This window comes from Eschrichtius robustus, chromosome 13 (assembly GCF_028021215.1).
Source record: "Eschrichtius robustus isolate mEscRob2 chromosome 13, mEscRob2.pri, whole genome shotgun sequence".
NCBI classification, from domain to species: Eukaryota; Metazoa; Chordata; class Mammalia; order Artiodactyla; family Eschrichtiidae; genus Eschrichtius; species Eschrichtius robustus.
In genome coordinates this window covers 52,323,520-52,341,325 of record NC_090836.1, presented here as the reverse complement: position 1 = coordinate 52,341,325, position 17,806 = coordinate 52,323,520, and the positions used below count along the sequence as shown (strand labels likewise).

The 17,806-nt window shown below is 45.4% G+C and overlaps 1 protein-coding gene across 2 annotated transcripts in view; it reads left to right on the top strand.

Moving 5' to 3' along the window:
* PPM1H (protein phosphatase, Mg2+/Mn2+ dependent 1H) overlaps positions 1-17,806 on the top strand; it is a 265,292-nt gene that overhangs the window by 169,633 nt on the left and 77,853 nt on the right. For both annotated transcript variants that reach the window (XM_068560262.1, XM_068560261.1), the window contains exon 5: positions 10,654-10,738. In XM_068560262.1, coding sequence (XP_068416363.1) covers positions 10,654-10,738 — 85 coding nt within the window. The remainder of the gene's footprint in view (positions 1-10,653; positions 10,739-17,806) is intronic.

Below are 17,806 nucleotides of genomic sequence, written 5' to 3'. Positions count from 1 at the left end.
GCTAATGAGTATGGGGAGCAGTTCTTTTTGAGGTGCTGAAAGTGTTTTGGAATTAGATAGTGGTGATGGCTGCACACCCTTGTGAATATACTAAAAACAACTGAATTGTACACTTTACAAGGGTGAATTTTATGGAATGTGGAATATATTTTTTAGAAAAAGAATAAACAACCCCACCGTTAATATACACATGGACCCCTTATCATTATTTTTAGAAATAAGCACCTCAAAAAGTTTTCTTTCATGACTGTAAGGCTTCTACCTGGTGTGGAAAATATTGTGCCGGTGCACTTGGTGTCACGAATGTTGCTGGTATAGCAAGATGTTTGTAGAAAGTGGCTGAATTATGACATTGAGAAATTATTCTGGGTGGTGTGAATACAGACTGGGCTGTTTGCGAGGAAAACAGGAACATCTGACTCAGTTATTGCTCTGCGAGCGGTCATTTATTTTTGCTGCTACTGAAAGATCTGAATTTTTTTTTCCTGACCATTTTTTGGTGAATATTTTTGCTGATACACTTGCGTATTTGAGGTTCTGTTAAGTGAATCATCGTATTTGCAACTTTTTTCTTTAGTATCCATTCTGGAAATGGAATGACTAAAAACACACCAAAGCCAATTCCAGGCTCCTGGGATTATTTTTTTCCCTTCAGCTATTTTTTGACCCCTCTAATTAGCACCAACAGCCTGGATGTCGTCTGATGGTGGTAACCCCAGCTTACTCCATCAGCTGCCCTGCTTTCTTTTCCATCGACACATTTCCAGTACTTTTGAAGGAGACAGATGCTTCTGCTGCATCTGAAGAGGGTTCACAAGGTCTGATGCTTTTTGACAAAATGGATTCCTCCTCCCTGTACTTCGGAATTGATACGCGCTGTCAAAACGGGTTTTCCGAATGGTTGCTCTTTGTCACCTTGTACCAGGTTTTCTCCTCCATCCTGGAAAATGTGCAGTTTAATGTTGCGTTTCGAATCACTTTCAGCTGAAAAAGCGTGTAATGGAATCAGGTCAGAGATGCCTTTTGTTTGCAGCTTTGCGTTCCGAGGGGACTGGTGACAACAGTGAAAGTACATCGGGGGGCTTGCTCGATAATGGGCTCCTTGTCCTTTATGGTTTAAAAGAAGCACTAAGGGTGACTTCTCCCATTCTGGCACTTCTGTATTGGTTTATATTTATCAGAATCTAAATTTGGGGGATTACCTCCTCCTGAGAGGGAAAGTAGTAGCTGTAGTAATTTGTCCGTATTTCTCCACTCTGCAGATATTCGGCTTATTTTTCGGAACCGCTGAAATTTAGACCTGGGAGGTGCCTGAGAAGTGATCTTGTCCTTACCCCTTCTTTTTATTGGCAAGGACACCAAGGCCCAGAGCTAGCGATTAACCTAAGGTGGGGCTGGCACCTATAAGTTCTGGTTCCCAAGCCAGTGCCATTGCCACCACACCGCCTCACTACCAGTGATGGGGCACATGGACGGGTACCCCTCAAGGCTGTGGACTTTCTGAGCAGGGAGAGGGCCTGACATCGGCCATTGCCCCCCATAGTAGTGCTTTGCCTTTCCCATTACAACCTCCCGTGTATACTGGCAGAACTTACCACAACCCAGAAAGATTCCTCCTGTATGTCGTACACTCACGCACCTTTTGCTACACATGTGGGCGGTTTCCATGCTGCAGGACTGGCTGGCCGCTTGACTGCTTGAGATGGGAATGAACTTCTGTGCTACCTGGACTCTTGCAAACACTAGCCTCAGAGCACTTTGCTTTGCCGGCCAGCAGTTCCTGTGCTGCAGAGAGAAGAAACCAAGGGGTATGGCAAAGTGACGCAACTTGGTTTGGATGCTGCCTTCAGGAGTGAGCTTGAGCCCTGACTTTTATCTTACTTAACCTTTCCCTCCGTGGAGACTGGCCTGCTGGACACTATTAAGTGCCTCTCAAGTCCAGCAGCCTGGCGATTTTGAAGTTCTTTTCTATTCCAGCTCTGCAGAGAGATTCTACCTTTAAGCTTGGAGATTTTCATATATATATGAATATATATAATGTTTATAAATGGAGATTTATATGTGGAGATTTTTATACATAAGTATATCTATATTGTATATAATCTACATCTATAACTATAAATCTATGTATATAAGGGATATATATATATATATATTAATTTTTCCCCATACTTTGTGCCACTTGGACCTTCTATTGAGGCTGAAAGCCTATATGCTCATTAATTGTCCTTATACCAAGTTTACATAGTACCTATTTGCAAAATCACTTGTGAATTTTAGTATTTTGTTTGGTCTTAAGGCCAAAGTTTTTACCTTGAGGAGGCAGGAGGGCTGACAGGTGGTCTGCTCTGCAGTGCCCTGGGCAGAGCACGGGCTTCTAAGCTTCCTGAGGCTCACAGAAAGGAAGTGCTGGCTGGAGTTCTCCTGCATTTGTCCTCCAGCATTCTCCAGACTTCCTCTTCCTCTTAAAACTTCAGTGTGTTGCTCCTTTGCTTGAATCTGAAGCTTTCTCGATAGTCACAGCCGATGACGTAAGAGCTGTGCAGCGCACCGAGGCAACGTGGTCTCGTTTCACTGAAGGCTAGAAAGGAGGGTGTGTGAATGAGCCTCTACTATTCAAAGCTAGTAGCGTCCTGGGGCTAGGGGGAACTTTCTGAAACACTCCAAGAGGGTGTTGTACACAGTGAGACCATTCCAGAGCGTAGCTGTGAACATAAGCTACAGCACATTGCCCACAACACTCACCAGTATATGTTGAGTTCTGCTTGCCCTGGAAAGAGGGAGATGTCTTCTAAGCAGTAGAAAGTGTAGCTGGCTGTTTGCTCCCTCCTGCTCCACTTACTCCCAGCAGTGATCTCTAAGGGGAAGTGCCTCTCCCATCCCACGGCCACATCCAAACCCCTGGATGGCTGCCTCGGCCTTGAACTCTGCAAGTCGTGTGGTGGTAGGCAGCCCACAGGCAGTGGATGCAGTCATTGAGGTGGGGGCAGCGGGGGATGTTTTGTTTTGTTTTCGCTTTATCAAAGTGTCACTGATTTAACACACTGAAAATTTCCCTGTGGCCAATGAAAAAAAGTATTACACGGATGCATACTGTCAGTGCCTAAGAGGCATAGTTTCAAGTTCTTAGGTCCTCAGAGAAACGTGTGTGTCAGAGTAGTTCAGAATGCCCAGGCTGTGGCAGGAAGGGGAGGATTACATATGCACAGACCCTTCTGTACGCCTAAAATAAATGGAATCTAGCCATCCAGGGGAGGGGCTGATGTATCCTCGGGTCACCCCATTCATTCTTCATTCAGAACGTCTTTCTGTCGTTTTCATTTGTGAGCGTGGTTGGCAGTTCTGAACCTACTTCTGTGGGTCTCCTCTTAGAACACAAGTGATAGAAGAAGGTACAGACATTTTTGGTCTTAACCAGTTCTCATTTTTATAACAAAAGTCTGCCACTGGCTTCTTAGTTAGTGGCTTCTGATGCAGCTACAGGAGAGTTTTGCAGTCGCACCTGAGCTCTGAGAGACGTTTGGGCGCCAGGAAGAATTCTGTGGTCACTTAATGCTTGGGTCCCACAGGGTTCACGAAGACTGGTAGTGCTACAAAGATGAATTAGCATTTAGTAGGATTCCGGGCCTTTTGTGAATATGCGGCCAAATCTGGGCAAATAAATTCCTCTTCAGAATTTACAAAAGGAATGTTTCACGATTCCTGTAAGTCAAATGATACAAAGATATGTAAAGGAAAATTAACTTTCTCTCCCACTTCCATGCCTTTCTCCCTACTCATTCAAACATAATTTATATTATCAGACAGCCAGGGGTCCAGGTGGCCAGTTAGTACAGTGACAGCCTTATTCACTCTCTGATAGTGCAGGCAAGAGGCAAAGAGAAAGCAGAGTGTTCCATTTTCCGCGCACAAGGGCACCAGGCCAGGGTCAGGTGATGACATGCAGCAGGGCGGGAGGAATCTTCTAGGCGTTGAGGAGCTCTGAACAAAAGGTTGTGCCTTTGGACCAACGGATGGGGGTGGGATGGCAGGTAGGTGGTGGAAAAGGGGAAGGAGTAGGAGTGGAAAAGTACTGAGTCAGAGTGGGGAAAAGTATCTTAGCCAAGACTCCTGGTGGAGGTGCCTAGGCTGGGTAGGCAGAAAAGTATGTAAATGTGACCCATGGTGAGGGTGGGGAGAGGGAGCCCTGGCCTGCAGCTCCCCTCAGAGACTGCAGAGCCCTGGCTGGGCACCAGGGGTGGGGAGGGCAGCTTCCCCGCAGGCCTGCCCGGTAGAGCCTTTGCAGAGCCTGAAGGAGCACACATAGGATTTTGGCCTGGAATCAGATACTTCGTGTATATTGGGTATCTATATATAGTTTTTGTTTTTATAAAAATGGGATTATTCCACATATTATTACTCTGCAACGTGCTTTTCTTAACATCATGGATACCTGCAGGTTACAAAACAGACTTAACTTTTTAAGTGACTGTATAACATATTATAGATTACACACCAATCCATTCAACAATTCCCCCTTTTGATAAACATTCATACTGTTTCCAGTCTTTGCCACAACAAGTAATGTCAAATATGAATTGTTGACTTGTAATGAACCTTTCATTTCTTTAGGATATATTCCCCACAGTAGGGTGGCTGAACCATTTTTTTATGTAGTTACAATTTTAAGAGATTTAAAAAGTATAACAATCTATGTTCCCTTTAATTATGAGAATGACTTTTTCCCCTCACCCTGTGAGAACTATTATATATTGTTAATGTTTTCAATAGATGTTTGCCAATCTGATGAGCAAAAATTACATTACTTTTACTTTAATTTACCTCTTCCTGGACCAGTGAGGTAGAGCTTCTTTTCATATGTTTATTGAGCATTTGCATTTTCCCTTCTGGTCAGTTGCCTAATCACATCTTTTATTGGTTTTTTTTCTTTTGCTTGTTTGTCAGATGCCTTTGGAAAGTATCACTCCTGCTCTGAGATGGGATTTAACCGGAGTTAGTGTGATCTCCTTAAGAGAAAGTGTAAAATTGAGAGAATATCTGAAATGAGCATCCTCTTTGGCCCTTTATTTTTCTCTTGACCAGTTTACGTTTTGACCAGCTTGAGGAACAAAAAGTAAATCTTTTTGACTCCAAATTGTGACATTCAAGGATATAAGTAGCAGAATTTTCTAGCACCTGTTCTCTGAACTCAAATTTCTCATCAGTTAGGAATAAATTGCCCTTATCCTGTCATGTGCCTCATATGGGGGGCGGGGTTTAAAAACTATCAATGTCTTTGCTTTACCTCCTCTTTTCCCATCCTTGCAGTTGACTCACAAAAACACATCAAACCTTATCATTCGCCGTGTTACGAATACTGCTCTGTCTCTTAGACTGGGTAAGAAGTTAAAGCATGTATATTTCCGTTAGTCTCTGTAAATGAAAGGCTAGCCTTAACTTTGCAGAATATGCTCAGGAACCACCGCCTCTGTATGGTATGGGATGCCAGGTGGGAAGTGGTTGCTAGTTGGTGAAATCACCCAACCCCTGGTGACTCCCTCACCTAGTCTCTGGCCAAACACTGAGTAGGTGAATGAAATGTCATACTGACCACAGTCATATCCACAGGTCTGGACCTGAGGCCCCAGAAGAAAGGTCAGGGCATGTGCCTAACCCTCCTTGACACTCGCTGCTCTATAGCTTTTTTTTCCCTGTTTAGTAAAAGCATTTCATAAAATAATGAAGTAGAAGATATGAAGTCTATAAGGATCCTATGATGAGAGAATGTAGCTTTAATGGCATTTCTCTACTTTATTGGTTGTTTAGTACAGCCTTCACATGCACTCTGTTCCCTTTGAAACCCCTTCCTCTCACTGCCCTACTCCAGATTGGAGACCAGCTCTCTTGACAAATTGATCCCTAGATCAGAGGGATGAAAGAGAGAAAGATCAAAAGGAAGCCGGGAATCACATAGGAAGAGGCATCATGATGCAGGGACTGGAAAGTTTGGCTGCCAGACTTGCTGTCATTCTTTAATCCATGGGTGTCTCATAAAGGAAAAACTCGGTAGTTCAAACAGAAGTGAAGAATGTTCTGTACATAAGTGGATTTAGATATAATGATCTATTTATGAAAGTAATTAGGTAGGGTTACCCCAGCAGTGAACATTGGAGTTGAATGCCGATACCTCGTTGTGTACAAATTTGAAATGAAAAAACAGAGTAAACATAGCGGTGGCTGCATTCTCCCTCCCCTGCCCATGAAGGACAGGGGCCCTGCCTAGTTTTCCCTTATCTTTTGAGTCACTTTTCAGTGGTGATTCAGCCAGAACAACATCCTTTTGGGTCCACTGTCTTTTTGTAAGACCAATGAAAAGGCATGTGGATTTTTGAGGGCTCAGGCTGTAGACAGTTAGACAGTTACAGATCATGTTACTAAGAGAAGTCTTATTTGGGGCCTTCGCTTCTGGACACGTCTGTTCATCCACCCAAGTCCAGCTCACTCTTCATCCATTTAGCCGCTTATCCCTCAGCAAATAGTTATTGCGTGTCTGTCACAGGCCACACACTGAGTGCTGGAGATTCAGAAACCAGGGCTCAGGCTCTGCCCAGAAGACATCCTCAGGTAGTTAGAGACAGCCACAGAGGCCAGCCATCTCGGTGAGACTGGTAAGGGCTGTGGTGCACCAGGCACGCGACCCCACGGGGTCACGGAGAAGGGGCATCGAAGGTAGACCAGGAGGGCATTCTCCTGGGCTGACTCTCAGAGAGGAATCAGTTGGCCAGAAGAAGGGAGAGCAAGTGTGAGACTGAAACCAGAAATACAGGCAAAACCCAGATAATGAAGGAAAGTGGAAATGCTGGGAAGGCACCTAGGGGCTTGCAGTAGGGGATCTGACGTGATGCGAGTAATGCTTTTAAATCATCTTGGTGACCCTGGGGAACAGAGCTCCTGAGTCAGGCAGACAAGCTCTGATGCGGCCTGAACCCAGGCACTAACAGAAGAAACCAAGGAAAGGGACAGGTTCTCATGCTACTGAGGGGATAAACTCTGCAGGATTGCTGCCCGTTTGCATGTGTAGAGGGAGAAAAGTGAGATGGCTTCTGGAATACCCTCCCGCCCCCCGGTGGAAAGGGATGCTGTTCCCTGAGACAGGGGCTGCTGGAAGGACAGATTTTGGGGTGTGGCGGGGCAGGATCATTAAGTCTGAAACACGTCGAGTCTGAGATGCCAGTGAGTATCCAAGTGAATATTTGTTGGCAGTTGGCTGTTCCAGGCTGGAGCACAGCAGAGACGTGTGGGCCGGAAAGGATGTTTGGAATCATCGGCATATGTCATGGTTGAAGCCATCGATTCGTCCAGTAAATATTAAGGGCGCACAGTCAGGGCCTGCTTCATGGGGTTGTGACCTTTGCAGGCCGCCACATTTGCCTTAATGTTCTGCCGTCACAGTCTTGAAATTCTCATTAATTTTTGAACGAGAGGACCTGCATTTTTATTTGGCCCGGACCCTAGAAATTCTGTAGCCAGTACTGCTTGTAACTGCCTGGGTCTGTGCACAGTAGTGGGGCCTCGGCGTGAGCAGGACGGACGTGGTTCTCGCCTTAGGAGCTTACAGGCCAGCCCGGAAGGCGGACAGTTAAGCAATGAGTGACAGAACAGGGTGTGTCCCATATTAGGGGCACCAGGCTAACAGAGCACGTAGGAGAGGCCTCTAAACCAAATCTTGGGGGTTACAGGGTTGGGAAGCGAGCGCCCAGGGAGGGGGTAGAGAGACTGAATGGCAGCCCGCAACCCCAGGGGAGTCTGAGAGGAGTGTCCTGGGAGGTCGGAGGGAGACCAGGAGGAGCAGTGTCCCAGAAGCTGGGGTCGGGAGGGACCGACACATGCTGCCTAGGAAGCTGGGAATGAGGCCATGGTCAGGGGGTGTAGCAGCAAAGAGGCCGTTTGGGGACTGGTGAGAACAGTCAGGTAGAGAGAGGGGCAAGAAATGAATTTACCTGTATTTGAGGGATCGGTGGGAGGTGAGGAAGTAGAGCCCCTGAATGTAGATTAATGTGTACGTTAATGTGTAATGCATGTGTAAACCTTGGTTTAGGAGGAAAGAAAGGGGAAAGGACCCTGAAAGTGGGTTTCAGATGAGGAGAGTATTGTTTGTTCGGTTTTCGTTTCGGTTTCTGTTTTGTTTGATTTTAAACACAAAGTGTTTTGAGTGTGGCAGGAAAGCCAGTAGAGAGAGAGGTAGGGAATGCAGAGGGAATAACTGACTGTAGGGAAGACTCCGGGGTTGGAAGTGATGGATGTACTCATCTGGTCAGGAGGAGAAGAGGAAGAGATGGCTGAGGGAGCAGGTGCGATTCCAGGCGAAGGCCCCCTCGGCTCTGTGACGTCCACCCAACTCTCCTTGTGTAAGCGCACATCCGCTCCCTCCTAGTTCTGCTCTCTTCCTCCCTCAGACTCAAGGCAAAGCTTCTCCTAAGTTCCCTCATCTGTTCTTATATTCAATTAATATTCATGGGGCTCCTGCTAGGTGACAGGCAAGATACCAAGCATCTGGAATATGAGAGTGAACAAAACAGACCAGGCCCCCGACCTCCTGACGCTTAGGTGCTGGAAGAGGCTCTTGCATGGTCTGGTTGGCTCCTCCCCACAGGCCCACGCTGCCTGACCCCCCATCTTCCACCGTCCCTTCCTTCCTCCTCTTACCATGATCATTTACTTCCCTCCCGGATACCCACCTTTCTTAGTCTGAGCCTGGAAGCTGGAATTCAGGGGCCATGTAGGAAAAGGGAGGGAAAAGAATTAAGACTAGCTTTTAGCAAAATTTTGAAACAGCAGATTGCTGTGGGAATTTACTGCATAATGCCTTTTGCTCTAGTGCCCCACATTCTCTGGGCCCTTCTTGCTACTTGAAGATTAGGCCCTAACCTTGACCTTCCTGACCCCTCCTTTCAAGTTCTCCAAGTTTCTCCAGCCTCTATCAAAACCCCTACTCTTATTACAGTTGTTCTCAGCTGATAAGTAGGACAAAGAGAATTTCAATTAACTCACACTGATTTGTGAATGGTGGATATCACCTTTCTCGGGGTTGGGGGAGGTGGTTGCATTTTACAAGTGACTCTGGGTTTATAAGAAGGAATCTTTAATTTGTCCTATTTTCGGCGGCATAATAAAAGAAGTGATACGAGTATTACAGCAAGAGCCACCCTCTTCCCAGGGTCAGCCCCCGCAAAACTTTTCCGTTTCCTTACAGCTTCCACCATTTTTCTCCTAGATCCATAAATTCTCTAAGGCCCCCAAGATTTTTATTGTCATCTCCTCCCTTGCCTGCCCCCCTCCACTAGTTTCTATGACAGCAGCAACTGGGCATGGGTGGTGAGGGGTTAGCAGGGGAGGGGGGGTCGAGCAGCTGGAGCCATTTATAGGGATTGTTGCCAAGTCAGGACTGCCTGCCTGTGCAGTGGGAGGGAGGGGTGCCCGGGGCTTCTTGGCACAAAAAAAATGCAGCCTCCCCATGTGAGTGAGGCATCCACCCAGAGCTGAGCTCATTGATGGTATTCCCCGTGCTTGTGGCTCTTCACAGAGAAGTGTGCTGGGTCCCCAGGTCTCCGGCTCCCTGATATCAGGAGCTTTGTGGTTCGAATAGAATGCAGTTCCCCTAGCCACTTGGATTTGTCGTAGAAACGGCAGCCTTCCGCCACAACTGATCGATAGCTGGCAAGCGGCTGCAGGGACCACTGCGGAACAAGGTCTGAGCACAGGAGGTTCCACCGAGAACAGGCTTAGGGGAGGTTGTTCCACGGTTATCAATCCGGCAGCTCCTCTTTTAGACGTCTGCTTTGGGGAACTCTGTTCTCTCAAAAGTCCCGGAGTCAGCAGTAGCTGTTGGGCACATTTTGGAGAGTATGTGAATTTCCTGAGCTTTAAGATGAGATAAGAGTGGTTTTCCTGGACCCAGGATATTACCATAGAAACTCAGGAGCCTAGGTCCGGTGTTCTTAGCTTTTAACGTGCCTCTGCCTCTGAATTTCCTGGGCACCTTACGGCAATGCAGATTCCGGTACAGGAAGTCTGCGGTGGAACCCGAGAGTCTGCATTTCTAACAAGCTGCTGGCTCACAGACACTTTGAGTAATGAGGATCTGGAGCTGCACTGTCTACTGCACTAGCCCGCTTGTGACTGCTTAACTTAAAGCTAAATGAATTAAAATTAAATAAAATTAAAAATTCAGTTTCTCAGCTTGCACTCACCGTGATTCAAATGCTCAGTACCCACATGGGGCTGGTTGCTGCCATGTTGGACTGCACAGATTAAAACACGAGTTTTAATGATCACACACAGTTCCACTGGAGAGCACTAGTCTAGAGTGAGCCTCTGGGCATCATTCATTGATTCATTCATTTATTCACTGACCATCTATTATGTGCCAAGTATTATGCTTGGTGCTGGGCATTAAACTAGCAGAACAAGTAAACATGCGCTAACGAGAATGTCATGCTCTTAAAGATACTTTTACAATGTGGTGAGTTGGTAACACCGAGCTTTGCTGTGCAAGTCAGAGGAAAAAGGATCCTCTGAGAGTTTCAGGTGTATTCTGAACTAAGCTATGGAGTTATGACGGAATCGAGGTACTTTTATGAGATTGGCTGCTGACATGCATTTTCACCATTTCAGGGCCATAATCATCAGAAATGGAGAAATCATCCCCATGTCTTCGGAATTCACCCCTGAGACTGAGCGCCAGCGACTTCAGTACCTGGTAAGAGTCACGTAGGTCTGGCAGAGCGCCGCGGCGTCAGGGCTGGCGTCGGAGCTGTTTTGGAGGAACATGTTGCTATTGACCTGGGAGCAGGCCCACAGCAGTAAAACGACATATGGCGTTAACACCCCGATACACACCTCCTGGATCACACATCCTGGCTCCGTGTGTGACGACACACCCCACCTCCGTGCATTTATTATTGTGGCTGGTTTCCTCCCATCTGTGACCAATCAAAGACATGGCATGCTCTGTTTCCTTTAATGGCTTGGTATGTACAATACAAAATGTGGTGGTAAAGAATGCTGGTACGTTTTCCCCAGGCCTGCCACTCACTTTAACTCAACCAGAGGGTTCAGACGAGTCTGAATCTCGTGTGAGCAGGGTGGCAGCCCCCAGAGTCTGATGACACACCAGGACTTCCTGCTCCGATGTGAAGTCTCAGGGGCGCTTTGGGAGAAATGCAGGTGTCAGAAAATCTGTGTCTACCCTGAAAATAAATTCTCCATGTTAGATCTCCCTCTTTGGAGTGAAATTATGAGAGGGCTCTAGGAGGGCTGTTTGGTTTTTCAGATCTTGAGAATTTTTGCTTCTTCGAAAATTTGAGCTTTCTGAAAAACAGAGTATATTCCCTGCCCTCAAACTCCAGGGGTAGGGTGTTAGGCTTAGGCTTTCAGTTCTGCAACGATGATCATCCAGGATTACTTTGCAGTGGGCATCTTTCGGCACTAGCTGTGAATAGTAGTTCTGCGGATGAAATGTTTTCTTGCCAACTGGCTTTCTTTTTAGACGACAAGGCTAAGGTACTGACCGTCTGCTCTTAGGAAAGAACTGATCCAGCCTACTCCAAAAGGACTTCGCTCGTGTCTCTGAATTCCAGCATGTGGGAACAGTCAGGATTTGATGACTTTGGTTGATTTAGCAAGAAGTTGTGCACTTCCCTCAATTCCCTTGACTGTGTTGTGTTGGTTTTACTCAATAACGAAGCTGTGTTGCTTTTGGTACTTACCTGGTCCATAAGACAACAGGAATCCAAACCCAAGGTAAAAACGTTTCTTCACTCTTTTACTGCTGTTATTTTCCAATGTATCTCTTGCTATTTGCAAGCAGATAAACTTGAAGCCCCTCCGGGGGGCCCAGATGTTAGAGCCTTTCACTTTCTTTGGCCATCCAGGCAGGGGGAAGGGACCGGCTGCTGCCGGCAGGACCTCTTCCTGCTCCCATCCTTAGGCACCAGCTGGGTAGCTTTGTTGCAAGTCTCTTAACCTTTCCAGACCTTGGTCTGTCACTTATAAAGTAGAGAGCTAGACCAGAGGGCCACCGAGGACCTCAGAGCTGCGAGGGTCCCTCCAAGTAGAGTTCATAACGGCCGGCCTCCTTGCCACCTGGCTGGCTCTATCCAGTCCATCTTCCACAAAGCCCCCCCCACCGCCACCACCACGTGATCATCACATAGATCTTGTCACTCTCTTCCCTAAAAACCTGTGGCTCCCCGCAGTGTACAGAAGGCAGACCCAGAATTGGGCTCCCCGCCCACCTCTCCAGCATCATCTCTTCGTTGCCCTCACCAGTGACACAGTGCAGCCCGGGCTGCAGCCACGGAGAACCAACCGTCTTGCATTTCCAGGACACACCGTGATCTCTCCGATCTCCATGCCTTTGGAAATATGCTCTGCCTGGAGAGCCCTTCCCTTTGTCTCTGCCGGGAAAACTCCTCCTCATACTTTGAGACCCCAAAAGAAATGTCACTTCCTCTAGGACGTGTCCCCTACCCCTCTCAGGGGGCCAGTCCCCGGTGCTCACACAGCGCCCTGTGGAAGCCCACAACCTGGCTGTCAGCGTGTGGTATTGTATTGCTTTTTCCAAGTTCCGTGTCCCCTTCCAGACTGAGTCCCGGAGGGCAGGCCCCTTACCTTAGGGACCTCACGTTGTCAGTACCTAGCACAGAGCTCATACTGAATCAAGGTGTGTTGACTAAAGGGGCCAGTGTTTGTATTGATGTCTGGGTCATTACCACACAGCACCTCCCCTCCTTCCCCTGAAACCTCTCACAGCGGCACCAGGCCTTTGCCTCCCATGCCTCAGCCCCTCCCTGTCCCATCACCTCCGTGACCCTTAGTAAAAACCATTTCCTGTTTTCCTGCTAAAGGCAATGAGTAATAGCAGATCCACTTTTTTATTTTGAAATACTTTCACACTTTTCACGTGGCAAGAATGATACCAAGAGCTTGAAACATTAACTTTTAAGGAGGGAGAGGAATGCTGACATTGTTCCGATTCAGATTCCAGTATCAGTGGTCTGTTTTGGGACGGTTGGAATAAGATGCATGTGGCTTCAGAGCTCAGCCTTGTCACGTGACTGCGTCTGTGATTTCTACAAGGCCCTTCACTGATCCCCGGCTTCACTGTCAGTAATGGGCACAGAAAACCCCAGAAGGCAGGTGCAAAGGTGAAATGAAATAATATATGTGGAAGTTTTTGTGGCACATAATACTCATTCGGTTATTGTTGGATGAATCAAAGTCTTGCCACTTCGGATTCTACTGGCCTTCACACCTCAGTGATATTGTCCCTTTATGTTTATTTGAGAATCACTCCTAATGGTCCTAAAATTACTGTGTATTTTGGTGTTACTCTTGCACAGTCAGTGGACACTAGTAGCCCCCAGAACAGAGTCTAATACCTGAATTTCTAAAAGGTGAGAACACTGCCCCCATTCTCTGTCGTCCTTTTACTCCTGAAGCATATGGGCTTCTCTATATGGAAATTACACCTAAAATTTTCTCCTCAGACAAGAGGAGTGTCAATGACCAAAACATAAAATATCCTGGCTGTCCAACTTCCTATTCCATCAGGAATCTAGGAGTGTGTGCTTTGGAATGAAGAAATCCAGTAATAATATTCACATGATCCGTGATGTGAATCTTCGTGGTGAAGTATTTGAGAGCATTAGGAGACTGGTAGTATAAAATAACCTTGTGGTGAAATCTTTATGTAATGGATTTCAGAGAATTGGGAGGTTTATAGCATAAAATCTTGAAACTAATATCAATTATGAGAGGAAAACACAGTGTGATGTGGGCTTCTCTCAGCCCAGCCCAAGCAAGAGCTGTGTGACCTCAAGTCTCTCACACAGTGTCTCTGAATCTCCTTTCCTCCTGAGTGAAATGTGTAGGAATACTTCTCTTGAAATATTCATTACATGTTCTGAGGTCATAGTGAAAAGTAATCTCATGATAACATAAAATACAATATATATCTTATAATTTTAGGTACATCTAATCCAACCAATTCATTTTTGGGGAACATCAGTTCCCTTGAACTAATTGTGAACCACTTTTGTGCAAGGAGAGCTGTTGTATCCTTTACATAATCTAAATGAATTAGTACGTCACCAGAAAGTTAACACAATGTACTCCTTATTCTTAGGTCAAATCAAATTTCATTTTCATGATGTCTGAAGAAACATTTATGATAGAACCATGAAAACTTCCAGGTCCCTAGAGACTTGGTTTGAGCAGATGACTGCAGTCCCAGGGCTGTTTGACTTGTAGAAATGGTTAATGATTTTCTTAGAGGTGGGGAGGGTTCGGAGCCCTTTGTACATGAATCGTTTTGATCCACGTCGAACAGGAATGTTCTTGGTATGCACAGTCCAGACGTTCGGGGATTACAGAACTGGAAGCAGATTACACGATGATGGATGTGGCAGGCACATTAATTTTGTTTGGTCTTGCATCCTGACCTCAGAGGGCCCTTCAGACAGCTCTCTGGGTAATGTGAACTTTGTTCTGTAGATTCTTGGGCTGGGTGATTAATCAAGCAGGCTTGAGGTTTTGACTTGTTCGCATGGAATGTGGCAGGTGTGCGATGGAGGGGTCAGGGGCCATGCACTTATGCCCCAGCAGTCAGAGAGAGTTGATCCTACGAGTCAGGACTAAGCCTTGCTTTTTTTCTTGCTGGGCTTTATTTTTTTTTTTAACGTTTCCAGGGTGATTGAAATAAAATATTTAAGGGGGTCCACCAAGCTAGACAGAATGTTTTGATGGAGTCAATGCCCAAATAGGAGGGAAAGCAGCGTGGTTTGTGGGCGTTTCTCGGCAGCGTTTACTTCTCTGATGCTGCAGCTTCCAGGAAATCACCCCCCACTTTTGCTTCAGGTGACAGCTAGGAATGGATCTCCCTCTAGGGGGGACCTCTATAGCCCTGAGGTGTGAGAGTCATGGCTTCCCCCTCCATTCTGCCTAGACATATTTATAAACTCTGATTTGATTACCTTAAGATGTGCTGGTATCATCAGACCTTCAAATGTACGTCTGTCCTTGTAGATAATCCAAGTCTGCAGCTGTTTATCATCAAGGGCAATGTACAGAAGAGATGAAAGTGGGTTTCAAATGCACATTTGATACACACAAGTGCAACATTATCTGAGGTGATTTCTTGTGGTGTCCTTGGAACTGCCCGCAGCCTTCTACACCAAGTCTGGTTTGATTTGTCTGCCGTTTCCCTGGTGCTGAGCTTGGAAATGTTTCAAGGGGAACAGCATTGTACCTCTTGGCTCTCTGGGATTTTTCACGCTCAAGAGTTATCTCCCAAGAAGTATATTCCTTAAGCCTGAACCTGCTTTTAAGACAAGAGGCTAGGGCTTCCCTGGTGGCACAGTGGTTGAGAATCTGCCTGCCAATGCAGGGGACACGAGTTTGAGCCCTGGTCTGGGAAGATCCCACATGCCGCAGAGCAACTAGGCCCGTGAGCCACAACTACTGAGCCTGCGCGTCTGGAGCCCATGCTCTGCAACAAGAGAGGCTGCGATAATGAGAGGCCCGCGCACCGCAATGAAGAGTGGCCCCCGCTTGCCACAACTAGAGAAAGCCCTCGCACAGAAACGAAGACCCAACACAGCCAAAAATAAATAAATAAATAAATAAAAAGGGAAAAAAAAAAAGAAAAAAATACTAGCCTTGCCTTTCCTTAGCTAAGACTATAAAAAAAAAAAAAAAAAGACAAGAGGCTACAATTGGGAAGGGTCATATGTGCTAGTGAGTAAAAACGGCTGGCCTGCCACCTCGACATGGCCCTTAACCTTGAGAGCAGGTTGTTAAGCCTGGGAGCCTGGCTGCAGTCACAGGGAGACAACTTCACCACCTCTCTGCTTTGCCTGACGGCTGAGTCAGGGACAAATCCACTCCAACCCCGCCTCTCTCCCCATTTAACCCCCCTTTGCAAAACTGCATTTGAGTTTCAAAATCTTGAATTAAAAAAACGGCAGGCTAAAGTGGTTGACATTTTTCATATTTACTATAGGTTCCATTGATCACACCAGCATCATGAAGAAGCCAGGAGAATTTTAGAGCATGAATTTGGCACTGCCCAGGGTTTCAGAGGCAGAACTTATATGTGGCTGCCCTCGGAGCACTGCCTGGCTTCAGGAGGACTCTGAAGACATTAGCCCTTATAATTGAACCTTGCCACTTCTAGAGCCTCATTTTGAAAATGAATATAAATGGATGTATTATTTATTCCAGGTTGGGAGAGGTCAGAAACTTAGCATGGAGGCATGCTAAACCTACTATGCAGACCTAAGAAAATGAATTCCACACAGCTGAACAAAATCATCATGAGAAGGAACCCCTACATTTTCTTCTTTAAAAAAAAATCAGTCTTTCTGCGCAGTTGCTATACATCAATGATCTTTAGACTCTAAAGCCCCTATCCCCCAACACATTCTGAATAAAAAGTTGGGCACATAAAGCTGGAGCCATCTGCCCATAGGGTCCCTTAAGAATTGATCTTAGTGTAAGGAAGCAAGATAATGTCATACATCCTTTAAATATATTAAAGTTAAATATGCTTTGAGAGAGGTAGATAGGATTCACTGAAGTTTGTTAGGGCAAAAACTTAACTGTAAAATGCTTTCTGTGCTTTAGTTGCTTTATCTGTGAATTAGGGTAATTGCAGGACCCTCACAGGATTGGAATGAGGGTTAATGAGTTAATATTTGTAGTGCTTACAATAGGGCCTAGATCAGAGGCAAAATAAAATTTCTTAGTTTTCAAATATAACTATATATGAACTTTTTCATGGCTGTCCTGTCATTGGGACTACTGTGGCCTTTTATAAAATTTCTCAATTGCATTTGCTTATGCAAAGAGATGGAGATATGCAGGCATATCTTTTTTGCTGACCTGCGTTGTTCACTCTACAAATGAATGCCTTTCTCCAGATTTTTACTGGGGAAGAAAAAGCATTAGGCATATGAATATGGAAACCTTATATGTTTTATGTAAATGAACACTTTTTACCCCTTATTCTATACATTAAACTGTTGTAGAGTTGACCAATCTAGGCAATTTTGTTTAATATCTCTATTTGTATTCCAGTTTCCATGTGACTCCTTTATCATAAGATCTCAATTTTACAATTTTAAAGTTGTTTTGGGGGCATGCTACTTCTCTGTGGCTGATGAGTGCAATCCCATGTCGAAATTTAAATGTGAACCTTCCTTGAGATCCACATAAACCAGACAGAATTTTATTTAATATCCAATTCTGTAATAGCTTATATATACAAGCTTGGTTTTTGCTACTTTGAGATTTTAAGGACAAATTAAGACAGAGAGAATTTTTTATGAAAGACTCCAACCCATATGTATTTAGGTCTCGGTCATTTCACATTTTTCCTTCTTCTTTTTTTTCTTTTTTAAACCCAAACCAGAATATTCTCCTCCTGCACTATACATCAGGCAGCCAGCCTTGGCTTTGGAAGAGCCATCTCCTTTGACTGTTCGTATGACCGTTAGTGATCACCAGTGGCTTGGCTGACTTTATTAATTTCATTTCATTTGTGACCTTAGACTTTCTATCAGGATAAATCATCTTGAAGTGTAAGGCTTCCAATCCTCCTCTCATATAACCTGACAAAGTTTTTTTTTCCCCCCTAAGGGCAAGAAAGAGGAGAGATTATTCAGTTTTTTAAAGGATGTATATTGAACACTGAAAATCCTCATTTTGATAACTTGCTTTCACATACTGAGAGTTCTAAACATTTAAAAAATTAATTCATATAAAA